At 40.7% G+C, this 15365-nt stretch overlaps 1 protein-coding gene and 1 pseudogene across 1 annotated transcript in view; one reads left to right on the forward strand and one right to left on the reverse strand.

Moving 5' to 3' along the window:
• The window catches only part of C5H11orf65 (chromosome 5 C11orf65 homolog), a 33996-nt gene extending 25340 nt beyond the window's left edge, over window positions 1-8656 (forward strand). Inside the window, exons 7-9 of the mRNA XM_005347354.3 lie at window positions 2216-2386; window positions 4813-4868; window positions 8271-8656. Coding sequence (XP_005347411.1) covers window positions 2216-2386; window positions 4813-4868; window positions 8271-8431 — 388 coding nt within the window. The 3' untranslated portion in view covers window positions 8432-8656. The remainder of the gene's footprint in view (window positions 1-2215; window positions 2387-4812; window positions 4869-8270) is intronic.
• Window positions 8-414, reverse strand: LOC101979736 (annotated as a pseudogene).
• Window positions 8657-15365: the final 6709 nt, after the last annotated feature.

A 15365-nucleotide genomic window follows, 5' to 3' on the forward strand; every position in this document is an offset into this window, starting at 1 on the left:
TATTTCAAACTGTACAGTCACCAGAAGTACACAGTTATCAAAAACGCACACATTTCACTTGGCGTCTCCAGCACCTTCAGCTTTTTGTGCCTGGTCTGTTTTGGCGTCTCCATTCTCTGCAGGATTATTGGCACCCTTACCAGCATCAGCCTTCCCCTTCTTCCCCTTGGGTACCTTCTCTCCCTTCTTTGCGGGGGCCTTTTTAGGCTTGGGCTCTGGCTTTGGAGGAGCAGGTTTAGCAGACAACCTTGCCGATCTTCTCTGTGGCTCGTCCTTCACCTTGGCTTTATCTCCTTTAGTATCCCCTTCAGCCTTTCTTTTGGGCATGGCGGCGGCGTGGGGGGAGCGTTGGCGCTGAACGCGGGGCTGCAGCGGTGCGCGGCTCGGGTTCGTCCGGGGGTCGTTCTCGCTGCTTCTTCACACTGCTCCGTCTACTTTTTGACATCTTGTACTGATTCAAATATTTTAACAGTGCCACTGTGTCCCAGAGTTTTTCTTCATTTTTTCCATCTAAGATATCACAAAAGGCCTATCTTTATGTTCATTTTTTTCTCTTGGTTTAATGCAATGATGAATCTCTCAACTGCATGATTAATTTAAAATAATGAATTCCTCATTTGTAAAGATTTCCTTATCTGTATCTGCTAGAAATTTCATTCATTAATTTCCCCAATTTTGTTGAATTTTCTGTATGTAATTCTCCTGTATCTCGCTGAGTTTTCTCAGATTTGTTAAATATTGAATAGGCATTTAATTAGTATACTTTCCTTTTGAAGTCTGTGGCTAGAGTTCTGGTCCCTTGGAAGTTTCATGTTACCTTGTTTTCTCCATACTTCTGTGTCTACACCTGGTGGTTAAGTTGGACTAACTTTACAAATGGGCCCTTGGAGTAAAAAGTCATGTCTCTTTGAATGTTGGCGCAGCAAAGGACACTGGCTTTGCTTCCAGGTGGCCATGGAAATAAACTACTTCCCTGCCTCGTCAGTGGCTCCTGGATATGCTGCATGCAACAGCAGGTTCAGACTCTCCCAAAATGAGTGTTTGCATACAATGAGGAGCATTGTGGGAGCACTATTTCCTTAGGCACTCTGGGGGCAATGTAACATGAGGGGCCTGCTTGCTTGTTGGGGTTTCTGTCCCACCTGGTACCCCACAGCTGGCAAGTCCCAAAGAAAATCACACAGAGATCTCCATAAGTTATAAAACGGATTGGCCCATTAGGTCAGGCTTCTTATTAACTCTTATAACTTATATTAACCCATTGTTCTTATCTATGTTACCTTTCACAGTGGAGCAGATCACATCCTGCTTCTTCAGTGGTCTGGGCAGGAGTGCAGGAAGAGCTCCCTGCTTCCCAGAATACTCCTGTTCTAATTGCCCCACCTCTACTTCCTGTTTGGTTCACCGGCCTATACTTCCTGCCTGGCCAATCAGTATTTATTTAAAACATGATTGACAGAATACAGACAATTCTTCCGCACCAGGGCAAAGCATTATTTATGTCCGTTTACTACAGGTTCAGGCCTACTCTAGGCATTTTTTTGTAGCTCAGGTCTAGTAATGATGACAAAGTCTGCTGATGATATATTCGTCTTCTCAATGAATTTCTGTGTTCCCTGTTCTTGGTAAGAACTACTAATGTCTCCCTATTCATGTTTGGTAGGAACATGGACCTTAAACTAATGCTTAAGATAGTATCCAGTCAGAAGGAGCATGTGCTCAGAGTCAAATTTGCAATTCCTTGACTTCTCCAAGTCTCAATTTTTTATATAAGAAAGCAGAAACAACCACCACAAATGGCTGTCTTTTTTAAAGAAAGATATGAAAATTATGCAGTGTATAAGACACTAAGATGTAGATAAATCTCCTTTCCCCTTCACTTGCTGTTAGCCTCGTGACTTTGTAGAAGTCACATGACGCCTCCTGGTCTTAGTTCTTCACCTGTAAGACCAGAGAGCTGGCTTAGTCTCTAAGAGTCGTCTCAGAATTGGGTTCAGATTTTGTTATGAAACTTACAGCAGCTGAGTAAGTGAAGTCTTTCTGGTTAGTGATTAGTTTGCCCCAGGAAGAGTCTATCATACTGGTCTTAGTTTAGAAGTATACAGAACAAAAGCTTGATTTAATTTATAATTTTAATATATAAACATATATCAATTGTATTCACTTCTAATCACTTATTGCAAAGGATGTGTGTCACTTCTTTTCCCTTATTTAGGTACTACCTGGGAAGCCTAGAGGCCAAGGCGACCCATCTTGAAACGCTAGGCCTAATTCACAAAGCCACAAAAGGACTAATCAAGAGTATTGAAGATGGCGGCGTAGATTCTGTGATGGAATGGGAAGTAGACGAAGTGCTGAACTGGACGAACACACTCAACTTTGATGAGTAAGTTACAGCCACTCATAGGGGGATGAAGTCATGTATTTTTCTTTCTAGAACTTCCTGTTTCCAGGTTGAATCTTGGGTTATGAACATAACCTTTAAAAATATAATTTGTCTAAAACAGAAAAGGAATAACTGATTTTGAGAAAATATAACAAGGCAGAAGAATAGATTACAGCAGCTATGTCTAATTTACTGTTTTACTTTGGGATTCAGAAACAGAAAAAAATAAAAATTTTAATATCTAAAAAGAGTAGACCATATAGATTGAAGCTATTTCTTTACATAATTAATATAAATAAATTCATATAATTAATGTAAATAATTAAAGCTTTATATAAAAATATACATAAAAGCTTTATATATAAAGTTTTACTATACTATATATTAATATAGGTGTATTATATTTATATAAAGCTTTAATTGCATTATGTAAATTAAATAAATTAAAGATTTATATATAAATATTATTTAAATATAAATATATAACATATATAAAGCTTTAATTTAATTGCATTAATTATGTAAAGAAATAGCTTCAATCTATATGGTCAACTCTTTTTAGATATTAAAAAATTGTACCAGTAACTTAAATGGCCATTGAAAGGTATTTTTAGGATTTTGTGTGGTGGGAATTTCAGTTCAATACAGTCATCAGGTGAACGCCAGCTGAAAGCGCAGTGGGGACTTGACACGACCAGCGTGGCTAGTAACGAGTGCTGGCAGGAGTGCTGAGTGGAGCCTTGATACACCGCTGGCAGGAATGTGCGGTGGTTCTGCCACTCTGGGAGATGGCTGGTGATTGCTCAAGTGTTGCAATGTAACCCAGCAATACCACTCCAGAGGCTGCACAAAGGAAAAGGAAAATGTACATCCATGCAAAGACTAGCCAAACGTTCACAGAAACATTTTACAGCGAGGAAAAACTTAGAAGTAATCCAAATGTCCATCAGGTTTGGATTAGGCAAGTAAAGCGCAGTTTGTTTGCACAATGTAGGATTGCTCAGCAGCAGAGCAGAGAAATTCTGGTACGTGCCATGATGCCCATGGAATTGTCACGTGATAGCAGCTTAATTACAAGTGATATACGCAGAATAAGTAAGTTTAGAGACGACATATATTAGCAGTGGTTACCTGAGGCTGTGGACCGGGGATTACAGGGAGGTTACAACTAAGGAACGTTGAGTGTCTCCTGGCTGTAATGACAATGTTTGAAAACGGACTGTGGAGAAAATGCACAACTCTGAATATACTAACCGTCTCTGAACCATGAGTGGACTGTAGAGCCAACAAGCCGTACCTCAGCATCGCCGTTAAAACGTTCAATGCATATTCAGCTGCAACAAGAACTGTGGATATTGCATGGGCAAAGAGAAAAATTATAAAGATGGTAAAGAAATGGGAGACGTTAGAAAGAGGGAGTTAAAAGGGGACAGGAAGAATTGAGGTGTCAGCCATTGACAGAATGCGAGGAAGAGACCAGAGGAAGTAGGTGATAAAAGAGAAACTTCCCATTATTCAGAGACGTCCTTGTCATCATGTCTGAGGAGATGCTGGCAGAGATGTCTTTGTCATCATGTCTGAGGAGATGCTGGCGGAGATGTCCTTGTCATCACGTCTGAGGAGATGCTGGCCTAGACAAGCCCATGCTGCCAGTCATCTCTCTGTTAGACTCTGTGGGATGAACACACCTTCTTTTGACATGGTGAGAGAGCTGAAGAGCCACATTTTTTGCCTAAATGTTTCCAAATTACATACTTCTTGAAGTTCACTCCAGTTAAGTAAATAAAAAGCAAAGTGTTTCGCTGTACCCAGACAAGAACTCAGGCGAGGTGATTGCTGCGAGTGTACAAGCGGCACTTCTGCCTGCAGACACACGGTGTCTGATGCAGTTAGGTTCTGTGGCGGCCTGGTCCTAGGCGGCGGTAAACAGCAATCTCCCTAGGCTTTGATGGCATCAGGTCCCCATTACTGTTCTCTTCAGTTATAATTGGTTTACTGACACATCCTGTGAGGAAAATTCAGAATCTGCCATTTCTCCCTACAGGAAAATTGGTAAGTTAGTAATTTCTTGGAAAGACCTCTAAAAAATCTGAATAAATACACTTACAGGTGAATTTGTTTTACAAGCGCCTCATTATTTTGAGACAAGGTCTTACTACGTAACCTCAGCTGTCCTGGAACTAGGAGATCTGCCTACCTGTCTCTGGAGTGCTGGAGTTAAAGGTGTGCGCCACCATGGCCAGCGGTTCCATTTGAACCTCTTGTAACTCGTCTTGGAGATTGCCTTATAATCACGTGTGACCCACTAGGAGGTGGTAAAGTCATGAAAACCAGACACTGAGGCTAGTGAAGATGCGACCATTAGGCATTGTTAACTAGCTTTATTTAGTAATAAGTCAATTTAATGCCCATATAATATGTTACAGATATATTGCTACCTGGAAAGAAACTGCTACAAGCAAGTCTTCAGCTAAGTTAAAAGGTAGGTGATTGGTTTTTTGTGTATGAGAATCTTGCCTCCATGTAAGCGTACCCCATGCATGAAGTGCCTGTGGAGGCTAAAAGAGGCACCAGATCCCCTGAAACTGGAGTTACAGTTGTGTGCCAACACACGGATGCTGGGAACTGAACATGGGTCCTCTGCAAGAACACTCAGTACTCTTAACCACTAAGCCATCTCTCCAGTCCAAAGTAGGTGGTTTTTAGCAATACTTTATGGAAAAACCTATATGGGTCCAAATGAGCTGTACATATTCATCATTATCTGAAGAATGTGTGTATGCACACGTGGATATAAATGTCAGGTCATGGTTGTCATGTCTATCTTTATATATATGCTGGGCTCTCATTTGAAAATAGGTTTTCCATTTTATTTAAGGCAGGATAAAAGTTTTGAAAGTTGTATAGCTCATGGTCTCAGTAATGACTTCCAGTGGGCAAGCTAGATTTGGCAAAATGAATGCCTCCAAATGTTGGAAATGTTTAAGTTCCATTCCACACTGAATCCTACCATTATGCCACAGAAGTACAATGAGTCTAACGGCTTAGGGTTTCTACGCTGTGATAAAACACCGGGACCGAAAACAACTTGGGGAGGAAAAGGCTTATTTCACCTACACTCCACATTACACTCCATCATCCCAGAAGGCAGGGCAAGAGCTGATGCAGAGGCCATGAAGTGCTGCCTCCTGTGCTCTCCGTGGCTTTCTCAGTTTGCTTTCTTACCACCCAGGACCACCTGCCCAGGGATGGCAATGCCCACAAGAGGTGGGCCCTCCAACCCCATCACTGGTCAAAGCCATAGCTCAGGCTTGCTTACAGGCCAGTCTTTTAAAGAGGCATTTCTCAGTTAGGAGTCTTTCTACCCATGTCTGTGTTTTTGTCAAGTTGACACAACCAACCAGCACAACCGTCAAAGACTATGATTTATTTACCTGTGACCAGAATGTAACTCTGCTACCTTGTATGAGAAGCAGCCAGGCGGAGCAGTTAGAGTGTGGAGTCTGGGTTTGAGTTCCTGTTCTGCTGTTGTTATAACACAGAGAAGAAGCGTAGACTAGGGCTTGACACTTAGCAGAGCTTAGGATACTGCCCAACACATATCACCCCATCGATATGAGCTATCGTTTTAATTCGTTGTTCACTTCCTCCCAGCTCACTGCTGCCACTCAAATCCAGCATGTGATTGCCCATCATCCCCTCTGCGATGGTTCCCATGCTGATATTGCCCAGGGCCATTCTACACACAACAGATAGTGTGAACTCTTAGCAACTACTGTGGAGAATGAATTTTATTTATTTATTTATTAAAGATTTCCATCTCTTCCCTGCCACCGCCTCCCATTTCCCTCCTCCTCCCCCAATCAAGTCCCCCTCCCTCCTCAGCCCGAAGAGCAATCAGGGTTCCCTGCCCTGTGGGAAGTCCAAGGAACCCCCACCTCCATCCAGGTCTAGTAAGTTGAGCATCCAAACTGCCTAGGCTCTTACAAAGCCAGTACGTGCAGTAGGATCAGAAACCCATTGCCATTGTTCTTGAGTTCTCAGTAGTCCTCACTGTCCGCTATGTTCAGAGAGTTTCAAACATATGAAACAGGTTCCATTATCTGCATTTTCTGAGGGAGGAGAGACGATATGACTTGCTCAAAGCCAGTCTGTGCTGGGATTTGAACTAAAGCAGGTTAAGAATTCACAGCCGAAACACTGTCATAGTCTGCTGCCTCAAATACACGCTTTCCACATATAAACCATGGCCTCTGGCTGTACCTACATGGACATGTCCCGCATTTCACTCATGCTCTTCATTTTCCAGACCCACGCCTGTTCCCCAAACACACCAAGCAGTTTTTACATTGGGGATTAATGGAGTCAGTGCTGATCTGTTAGACTGTCTTATATGGTGTAATCTGTATAGTCCAGCAACGGCTCCCATGGGACAGTCTGAGAATCCCGCAGCTGCTCATTCCATGGGGGCTGGGTGCAACGTCAGCACTGGAAGCTGGAAGGGTCCCTGGAGAGCTGCTGACCTTAAGGACATGTCAGAAACCTGAAGAAGCTGATTCTGCTCTCAGAGAAAGAATGCAGCAACAGCATAGATGAACTTGCCAATATAATGAAAGAAGGCAGGCAAAGCGAGCCTTTCCTTTCCACCTTCTCTTATTTTGGGTTGCCACCAAAAGGTGCCACCCATATTGTGGGTGGGCCTTCTTACTTCAATTAACCCGGTAAAGCAAATTCCTCATGGGATAGCTGATTCCAGACAGAGTAAAGTTGACAGCCAAGTCGAACCATTACAATGGCCTTCTACAGAACAATTTTGGTAACTGTCTTTATAATAAAGGGCAAGGAGATTAAAGCATTGCTACAGAAATCACAAGAAGTACACACTTAAGTGATTTACTGATGAAGAATATACATGACAGATACAAAAAAGGAAACAATATGAATTACTAAGTTATGAAAGGTTATGGTAAAAATATGTTCCTTCCAATTATCATATTGATAAGGGTAAGGGAAAACTATCTTAAATACTGAGGAAAGATGGTGGCACCGGGGGAATATGTGTGCTACCCTTTAAGAAGCTAGAGAAAGCCAAACACTTGAGGTAGGCAGGCATTCTCTGAGTTCAAGGCCAGCCTGATCAACATATTAAGTTCCCAGGATAGCCAGGGTGACATAATACAAAGACCCCTGTCTCAGAAACAAAACAAAACAAAGAGACAGGGTGTGCATGTGTGTACACAGGGGCTGGATGGGGCAGGTATCCAGAGCAGATTCATAAACGGACAAGATAGTTCATTTGGGAGTGAAGAAACGGCTCTAGCTAATTACAAAGCACTCATTCCAAACACAATGGACCATCTCATTTAGTTATCACAAATCCAGGCAGGTTCTTTGAATGGCTTAGTAGAGAAGACCACTTACTGTGCAAGCTTAAAGACCCTGGCGCAAGAAAGGCCAGGCAGAGCTTGTGGGTGCCTGTAACCATAGCATGAGGGAGTGGACACACGTGGATCCGAGAGGCTCCATGTTCAGTGAGATTTTAGGGCAGCATGAGAAGGATACCTCACAACATCCTCTGACCCCCATGGGGGTATATACACCATGCAGCAGGTGCTACCACAATCTTAAATTTTACAGATGAAGACCTGGGCTTACAGAACATCAACGACTGCCCCAAATTACAGAGGTATTTTTTTGGTAGGTCACACCTAGAACTTGGGTCATACAGAGACCTGTGTAGAGAGGAACAGTGGTTAAAATAGAATGAACAGAGATGGGGACATTGAGAATTTCTGTTAACCAGCAATAAGGACATGTGTTCAAAGTGTGACGGGAAGGACTTACAGACAGGGTACTGTTGTAACCATCTGTCATTTCTTTTTAGATGTGAGGCTTCAACAAATCCAGAAAAACCTGTATGATAACTATGATGAGTCAGAGGCACCAACGGAAGGGCCATATGAGGGTAATTACTATGAAAATACTTACGTAAGGCCACAGTTCACTAGCTTAACACCCAATTCCATGTTTGGAATGAAGCCATAAAGGACTCCCTTTTCTGAGCAATGGCCCTTCAAGCCCATTTTTCAGTTAAAGCCTAGAGACTGACTATTTCGACTGTAATGACTTTTGTATATGTTTGCTCCTATTAAGGAGGACTTCAGAAATACTACACTGGACAGTGTATAGTTCTTCCTGGTATTCTGATAAACTGTAGTTGTCTGAAATCACACTTAAAATAAAGTATATTTAGGTTGTTTAAAAAAAAAACCCTCCAAATGCAATTTGCTTTTAGCACAGTTGCTCAGGGCAGAGCTCATTCACTGTACAAATGGCCCTCACTTGTTTTTTCCTGAACTGTCCACTTAAGTATTTTTAAATGATGCACAGGTAACAATTCACACATCTCGGGGGGGGGGGGAGTGTATTTCACAATGCATATACAACGTGTACCCGTCGAATCTGGGTGCTCAGGGTTCCATCTCCTTTAGTTTGGTGCCTTTGGATGGAAGCAGTGAATGTAGGAAGCTTGGATTTCTTTGATACGTTGGTTTCCTTTAGATAAACACCAGAAGTACCACTGCTGGATCACACAGTAGTTTTGCTTTGAATTTTTTGGAGTAGCCTCAGGGACAGACATATCCAAATACAGCTAACAGTGATTTAAATACCTCATCAATAAATCATCCTCTTCTAGAAAAAGAAATGTAGTTTATATATACAGCTGAGTACTATTTAGCCATAAAAAGTAAAATCATGTCACCTAGCATCTGGGAGAAAAAAGATCTGGAGAGTATCATGTTAAATAAAATAAAAGTCAGACATAGCAAAACCAACAGGCACTCGTGTCACATGGAAATAAAAGGGAGGAGGAAACCTCCCCAGGAGAGGAGAATGAAGATCAGACATGATCAGTAAATTTACACACATGCACACACAGAGAATCAATATGCCTTAGGTTCTGTGCCTCTGTAGTGGGGTAGCTATAAGAAACAATATTCTGTTTATTTCCAAAAGCCTGAGAGAAAGGGCTGTGAAGACTTACCAGAAAGAAACTATACACCGGGGCTGGAGAATTGGCTTAGTGGTTGAAAGCACCAACTGCTTTTCCCAAAGACCAAGGTTTGATTTTCAGCACTGACATGTGACTCACAACTATCTAATTTCAGTTCTAGCCAATCTACTGCCATCTTCCAACATGTGAGTGGTAGACAGACATAAACGCAGGCAAAAACCCATCCATACACCTAAAAACAAATAACAGAAGCCCTCTTGAGGAGAAACACTTAACCTGATGGCATATGTTTTCAATCTCAAGAAATCATACATTGTGAGAATTAAAAGGTGAAAAAAAAAAGCCCCAAACAAAAGGACACCATTTCTGGTTTTATACCAGAGAACTAAGGACAGAGTCCTAAAAAGATGTCCACATACCCATGTATGTTATGATAGCATTCTATTGTTGGGGTAAAATGCCTAAGGTACACAATTTATCAGACTCCTTCACTTCAGGTTCTGTGGTGAGACAGTATCACGCCAGGGAGCAAGTTGTCTTGCAAAGCTGATCATTTCAAAGACAGGGAGCAGCAACATAAAGAGGCATCCACTTTATGAGTTCAAAGGTCATAACCTGCCTCTCCCCTACCTGCACTGGCCTACCTCCTAAAGATCCCACCAACTCTCAGGTGCTGAAAGTGTATGGCTGACTTAATTTTAGGAAACCTAACAGTGTGAACACCAAAGTGACACGCTCACTTTCAGAAAGTGGTCATTTACAGCAAGTGCAGTAACTGTTAACCCAAACCCCAAAGCTTCACAGCAGTCCAGGAAAAATGACACAGACGCCTCACTAAAAACCCTTCAGGAAACAGAAAATGGGGAAACACTGACACTTGAGCGTTGGCCATGAGCCATAGGACTGTTCAAACATGATGGCTTCTATCTTCCGTTATCGCTGCCCAAGCAGAGGCTGTGGCCAAGAGCAGAGGAAGATAAAGTAACAAAACAGTATTAGATCTGGGAGGAAAAAAATAATTATTCATAGCAGATATGAGCACCTAAAACACCAGTTCTCAACCTGTGGGATGTGACCCCTGTGGCAGGGATTGAATGACCCTTTTGTAAGGGTCAACTGAGACCACTGAAAACTACAGATTTACTTTACAGTTCATAACTGTAGCAAAATGATAATTGTGAAGTAGCAATGAAAACAATCCTATGGCTGAGGACAACAGCTATATGAGAACTGTATTAGGAAGGTTGAGAACCACTGGGGCTAAAAGAACCAACATAAGTTTCTAGAAAGAATAGGTAACATTTCCATGGAGAGTAAGCACCTTAAATTCCAAATAATAATAAGAGACAAAAGATACCGTATAAAAACCACAATGGTGCCGAAGAAGAAATGAGATAACAGTATGAGGATCTCCACAACAGAAACTCTAAGACTTGGGTAGCGTTGAAGGGAAGTCCTTGCAGAAAAGATTTAACTACCTGTGAAATTGGTGATGACAATGAACGATAAGCGAACAGAAGGGAAGGAGCAATGTACTGCAAAGTGCACACTCTTACTCCTGCTGTATACAAAACCATGCATCCTGCCAGAGCAAAGTAGGGGGCTTTTATTCCAAGGAATAATTCCATTATATGAGATTTTTACTAAGTCTGAACCCAATCTTTCTGGACACTCTGACTACACTGTATACAAAGTTCATTTTGCCAGAAGCTGCACAGCGGAACATGAAACTCTCAAGAAGAATGAATTTATTTTAAAACAATATGATAAAATGAAACATCACATTTAGGATATCAGGATCTTTATTTGTCATATCCTGGTGCAACTTAGTTTTTCAGATTTGAGAAATGTCAACTTGATCATTTTCTAAGGCACAGCCAAGAACACAGCCGGGAGTCCTCCTACCTGGATTCTGAACCGAGTGCTGACTTCTGTGCTCACTGCTGTCTCCCTAGGAACTAGCCCAGTGACTGGCACATATCAAGTATTTCATAAAATGGACATACACTTGTACCGTTAACATAAACTTGTATAATTCTTTATTAAATTTTTTTGTAACATTCAGGTAACAATGTAACAGATTACATTTAATAACACTAAACACATCTATATAAAATATATAATTTCATTAAGGTGCAACTAAAACACTTGAAATGGCACTTTCCCTATTCCATACTGGCCTTCTACTTAAAAAGGCGGTTATTATAAACCTTAAGGTGCCCAAAGTTCTTCCTTTTTGCTTTTGTTCCTTTTACCATATTTAAATTTGTGACAGATTTCTAGGTGCACAATCTTTTCCCCATTTTAAGTGAACACTATGACGACCTTACATTTGGGGCCTGACTTGGGACCACTCTGAGGGTGCACAGGGTTGGAAGAGGGACTGTTGCCTCCCTCACTCTAGACACACCAGCTGTCTAACTTCCTTTTCTAGCAGCTTCTCTATTTGCTTTTCACTGACTTTCACTGACTTATACACAGTGAACGCCAGATTCTTTTTACTAAAAGCTCTTCAACTGAAGAGACTGCTTATATAATACTTGTGTGCAATGTCTTCTGGCCTCAGACAAGTAACCTTTTCCAACTTTTACTTTCTCTGGATATAAAATGGGATATCTGATGGCATCAGTTAACAAGATAATGACTAATCAGCAGCATGAAAAATTTCCAACTGACACTTTAAAATTATTTCTTCATAAAATAGAAGGTATACCAATGTTTTGAATGCCGGCTACCTAAAAAAAATTTGGAATACAATTTGCCCATCAAAAATATATGTTTTAAAGAGTCATTGTAAAACATAAACCCAGCCTTATACGCACATTTTCTTCTCTCAGGAAAAGGGCACTTAGTGTATAGCTAAGGCATTCAGAACGAAAGTCCGACTTATTTATTGCTTGTATGTAGGATGCTGGTATTTTGAATCTTTGAGTTGTACAGATACGGTGACTTCAACATTTCTGTTTCTGAGGGTTTCCCACTTTTACACATGAGAAACTAAGAAGGTTTTGGAAAATTCAAGGGCTATATATCTGCTGATTATCTAATGAACTGATGGTATGCAAAATCATGCTATAAGGTTTTAATCATCGTGGCTCAACTTACAATCAATGAAATTTATTGTAAGGTAATAAATATCACAATATTGTTGCCATTTTTCCTGACAGGTAAAAGGCATAGATTATTTTTCTGTGTTTATATACTTTCTCTAATTATAGTATGCTACAAACAGTATTTTTCTATTATTAGCCTAACCGTAGCGTTATTTATATAGGTTCATCATGAAAAGAATTTACACATCAGCAGCAGCTGGGCATGCTCATCCGCCCGCTGTGATCCACAGTTTGATAGGACTGGACTAGGAGAGCTACTCATCCATTAACATTCTTGTTGGTTTTTGCCCAAAGATTTCAACTGTGTACTTTGTATATAGGTCTGTTGCCCAGTTTTGCTTTCTGGGATCAAAAGATTTACTAAAATGTAGCTTAGTTTGCTAATTTTATAGGTTTCTAAAGTGATGAAAGGCTTAAGGATATACTTAATAAATATAAACCTACGAATAATTATTTTCAAAAGCAAAACAGGAATATGGCTTTTCTAAGGTGACTCAGAGATGCCGCGGTCTTTTCCTAGCAGATATGGTGGCATTATGACTTGTAACAAGTTTCTTTACCTGTCACTCAAACAAGGCTGGAATGCATAAGTACTCTGTCTATATGCTATATTTTTATCTATTAATATTTTCCTACTTCCTTTTTCTATAGGTGTATATATTGTATATTAAAAGGGGTCTGATAAAACAATTTAGTAATTTTATGTGTATAGGTGAAGCACTTGTCATGGATTTAAACAATGAGTACAGTAAAAAAATTTTTTTTCAAAGCATTAAAAAAAAGAAAACCATCCAATATTACAAGTTTTGGTTGTAGGAATCAAACATACTGCTGATAGACATGTCAGGTACTTGGCATAAAGGAAATACCTGAATTTTAATACCTGTAAGTCTCACCTCATTGGCTCCTTGTAACTGCCCATCTTACTCAAGTTTGTCAAAAATATAACTTAATCTTTTTATATTTCAATTAGCTGCTTCTAGGTTTACCTGAAAACCTATTATAAACTTTTCAAAGTCATCGATAAAATATGTTTGTGGCATATAATTCAAGGGTGAAGAATGGATCAATTATATTATTCCAACCTCTTCAGTGATTTAACTACAGAAACATTACAAATTCATTTAACTAGCCGTTATTAGCTAATATCATTCTCTATGAGGAGGTCAACACTTTCTTAAAGACATTCTAAGTTCAACACATCCTCTTGATTACTATAGTAAGTAGATAACAAATATTCATAATATCCAAATTCTGACAAAAGACACAAAGCAGGAAAGTTAAAATGCAAAATAATTTTCGTAATAGTTTGCAGAAAACAAGAGTTTGGCTTTCTGTATGTGTGTATATATATATATATATATACACAATAATGCAAACATCCATATGTGTATCGATATGTATGTGTGTGTGTGTGTGTGTGTGTGTGTGTGTGTGTGTGTGTGTGTATGGACTAAAGAATCTTAGGCTTGCAAACAGCAAGGGAGAGACATTAGATGTACCTCCCTTCACCCTGCCATCTTGATGCACATGAGGCTTAGCTTTCACTGAAAAGGGTATCAGTACAACACTCTGCCTATCTGCACAGAGATGACAGAGGCCTCTGTCATGGCCTGGGAGACTCTTCTGCTCTCAGCAATCTACATTATTCCTGAGACCTACACTATTCCTGAGACCTAGAGCCTGTAGCCAAGGAATGTCTGTGATGTCCTTGGGGATGAGACATGAGCAAACTCTCTTGAAGAATCACTCTTAACCTAGGCCATGCAGGAGTCTTGCGCACACACACACGTGTGAGAAGGGGGCTGAAAATGAGCTCACCTTTCAAAATGACAAACTAGCCCACCAAACTCAAGAATCAACAATACAAACACCTAGCATTTGACTTAATAAAACTATCAGAGGGATCACAGAATGAGACGTTTAAGACGGTGAGTGTCAGAAAAGGACGCGAAAAGTTAATTAGGCTGAATATGGTGATGCACACCTTTAATCCCAACACCTGGGAGGCAGAAGCAGGTAGGTCTGTTAGTTCCAGAGCACACAGCTGAAAATAAAATCTACTTTTTCCCTTGTAAAAATAAAAATAAGCTTCATTGTTGTATGTGTGTGGACATGCACGTGCCATGGCAAGCATGTGGAGGTCAGAGAACAGCTTTACATGGGTTCTCGGGGCGGAACTCAGGCGGAACTTGTATGGCAAGCGCTTCACCTACTGAGCCACATTGTCAACCCTGAAAAACAATTTTTGAAGGAATCTAGGAGATGAGATGTAGTTAACAGGTGAATTCATGAACTAGGAGAAAGGTAAGAAAGAAACATACAGCAGCGGTGAACACTAGAGGGTCTGAAAGAGGAAGAGCACAGAACTCACTTAAACACCACTAGCTACACATGCTCTTCCTCTCCAGACCTCATCACTTGGGAACACTGAGTGATCCTGCAACTGAAATCAGAACATTTCTTCTGCTTTGGTTTTAGAGACAGGGATTCTCTGTGTAGCTCTGACAGTCCTGCCATGCCTGGCTTGAAAGCAGACCATTTCTTAAGTGCAAGTTTATTCAGTGTCCTCTCCTAAAAGTGCCGAGGACCAGAGCTGCATCTGGTTTTGGATATTTTCAGATTGTAAAGCATTTGTGACGATTGCAAGCTATGACTAGCTATGCGCCTAATCTGAACCTCTGAAATGTGCTCAATATGTCAGAAAGCTTTGGATACCGGAACATTTCATGTTTTGGACTTTGAAACTAAGTGTGTTCAACCTATACTACTTTGTTTTCAACACCCTTTACTCCATTCCCTGCCACCCCTTTAATCTGCAATTCTGGTTTGAACTTGGGGCCTCAGACAA

This window comes from Microtus ochrogaster, chromosome 5 (assembly GCF_000317375.1).
Source record: "Microtus ochrogaster isolate Prairie Vole_2 chromosome 5, MicOch1.0, whole genome shotgun sequence".
NCBI classification, from domain to species: Eukaryota; Metazoa; Chordata; class Mammalia; order Rodentia; family Cricetidae; genus Microtus; species Microtus ochrogaster.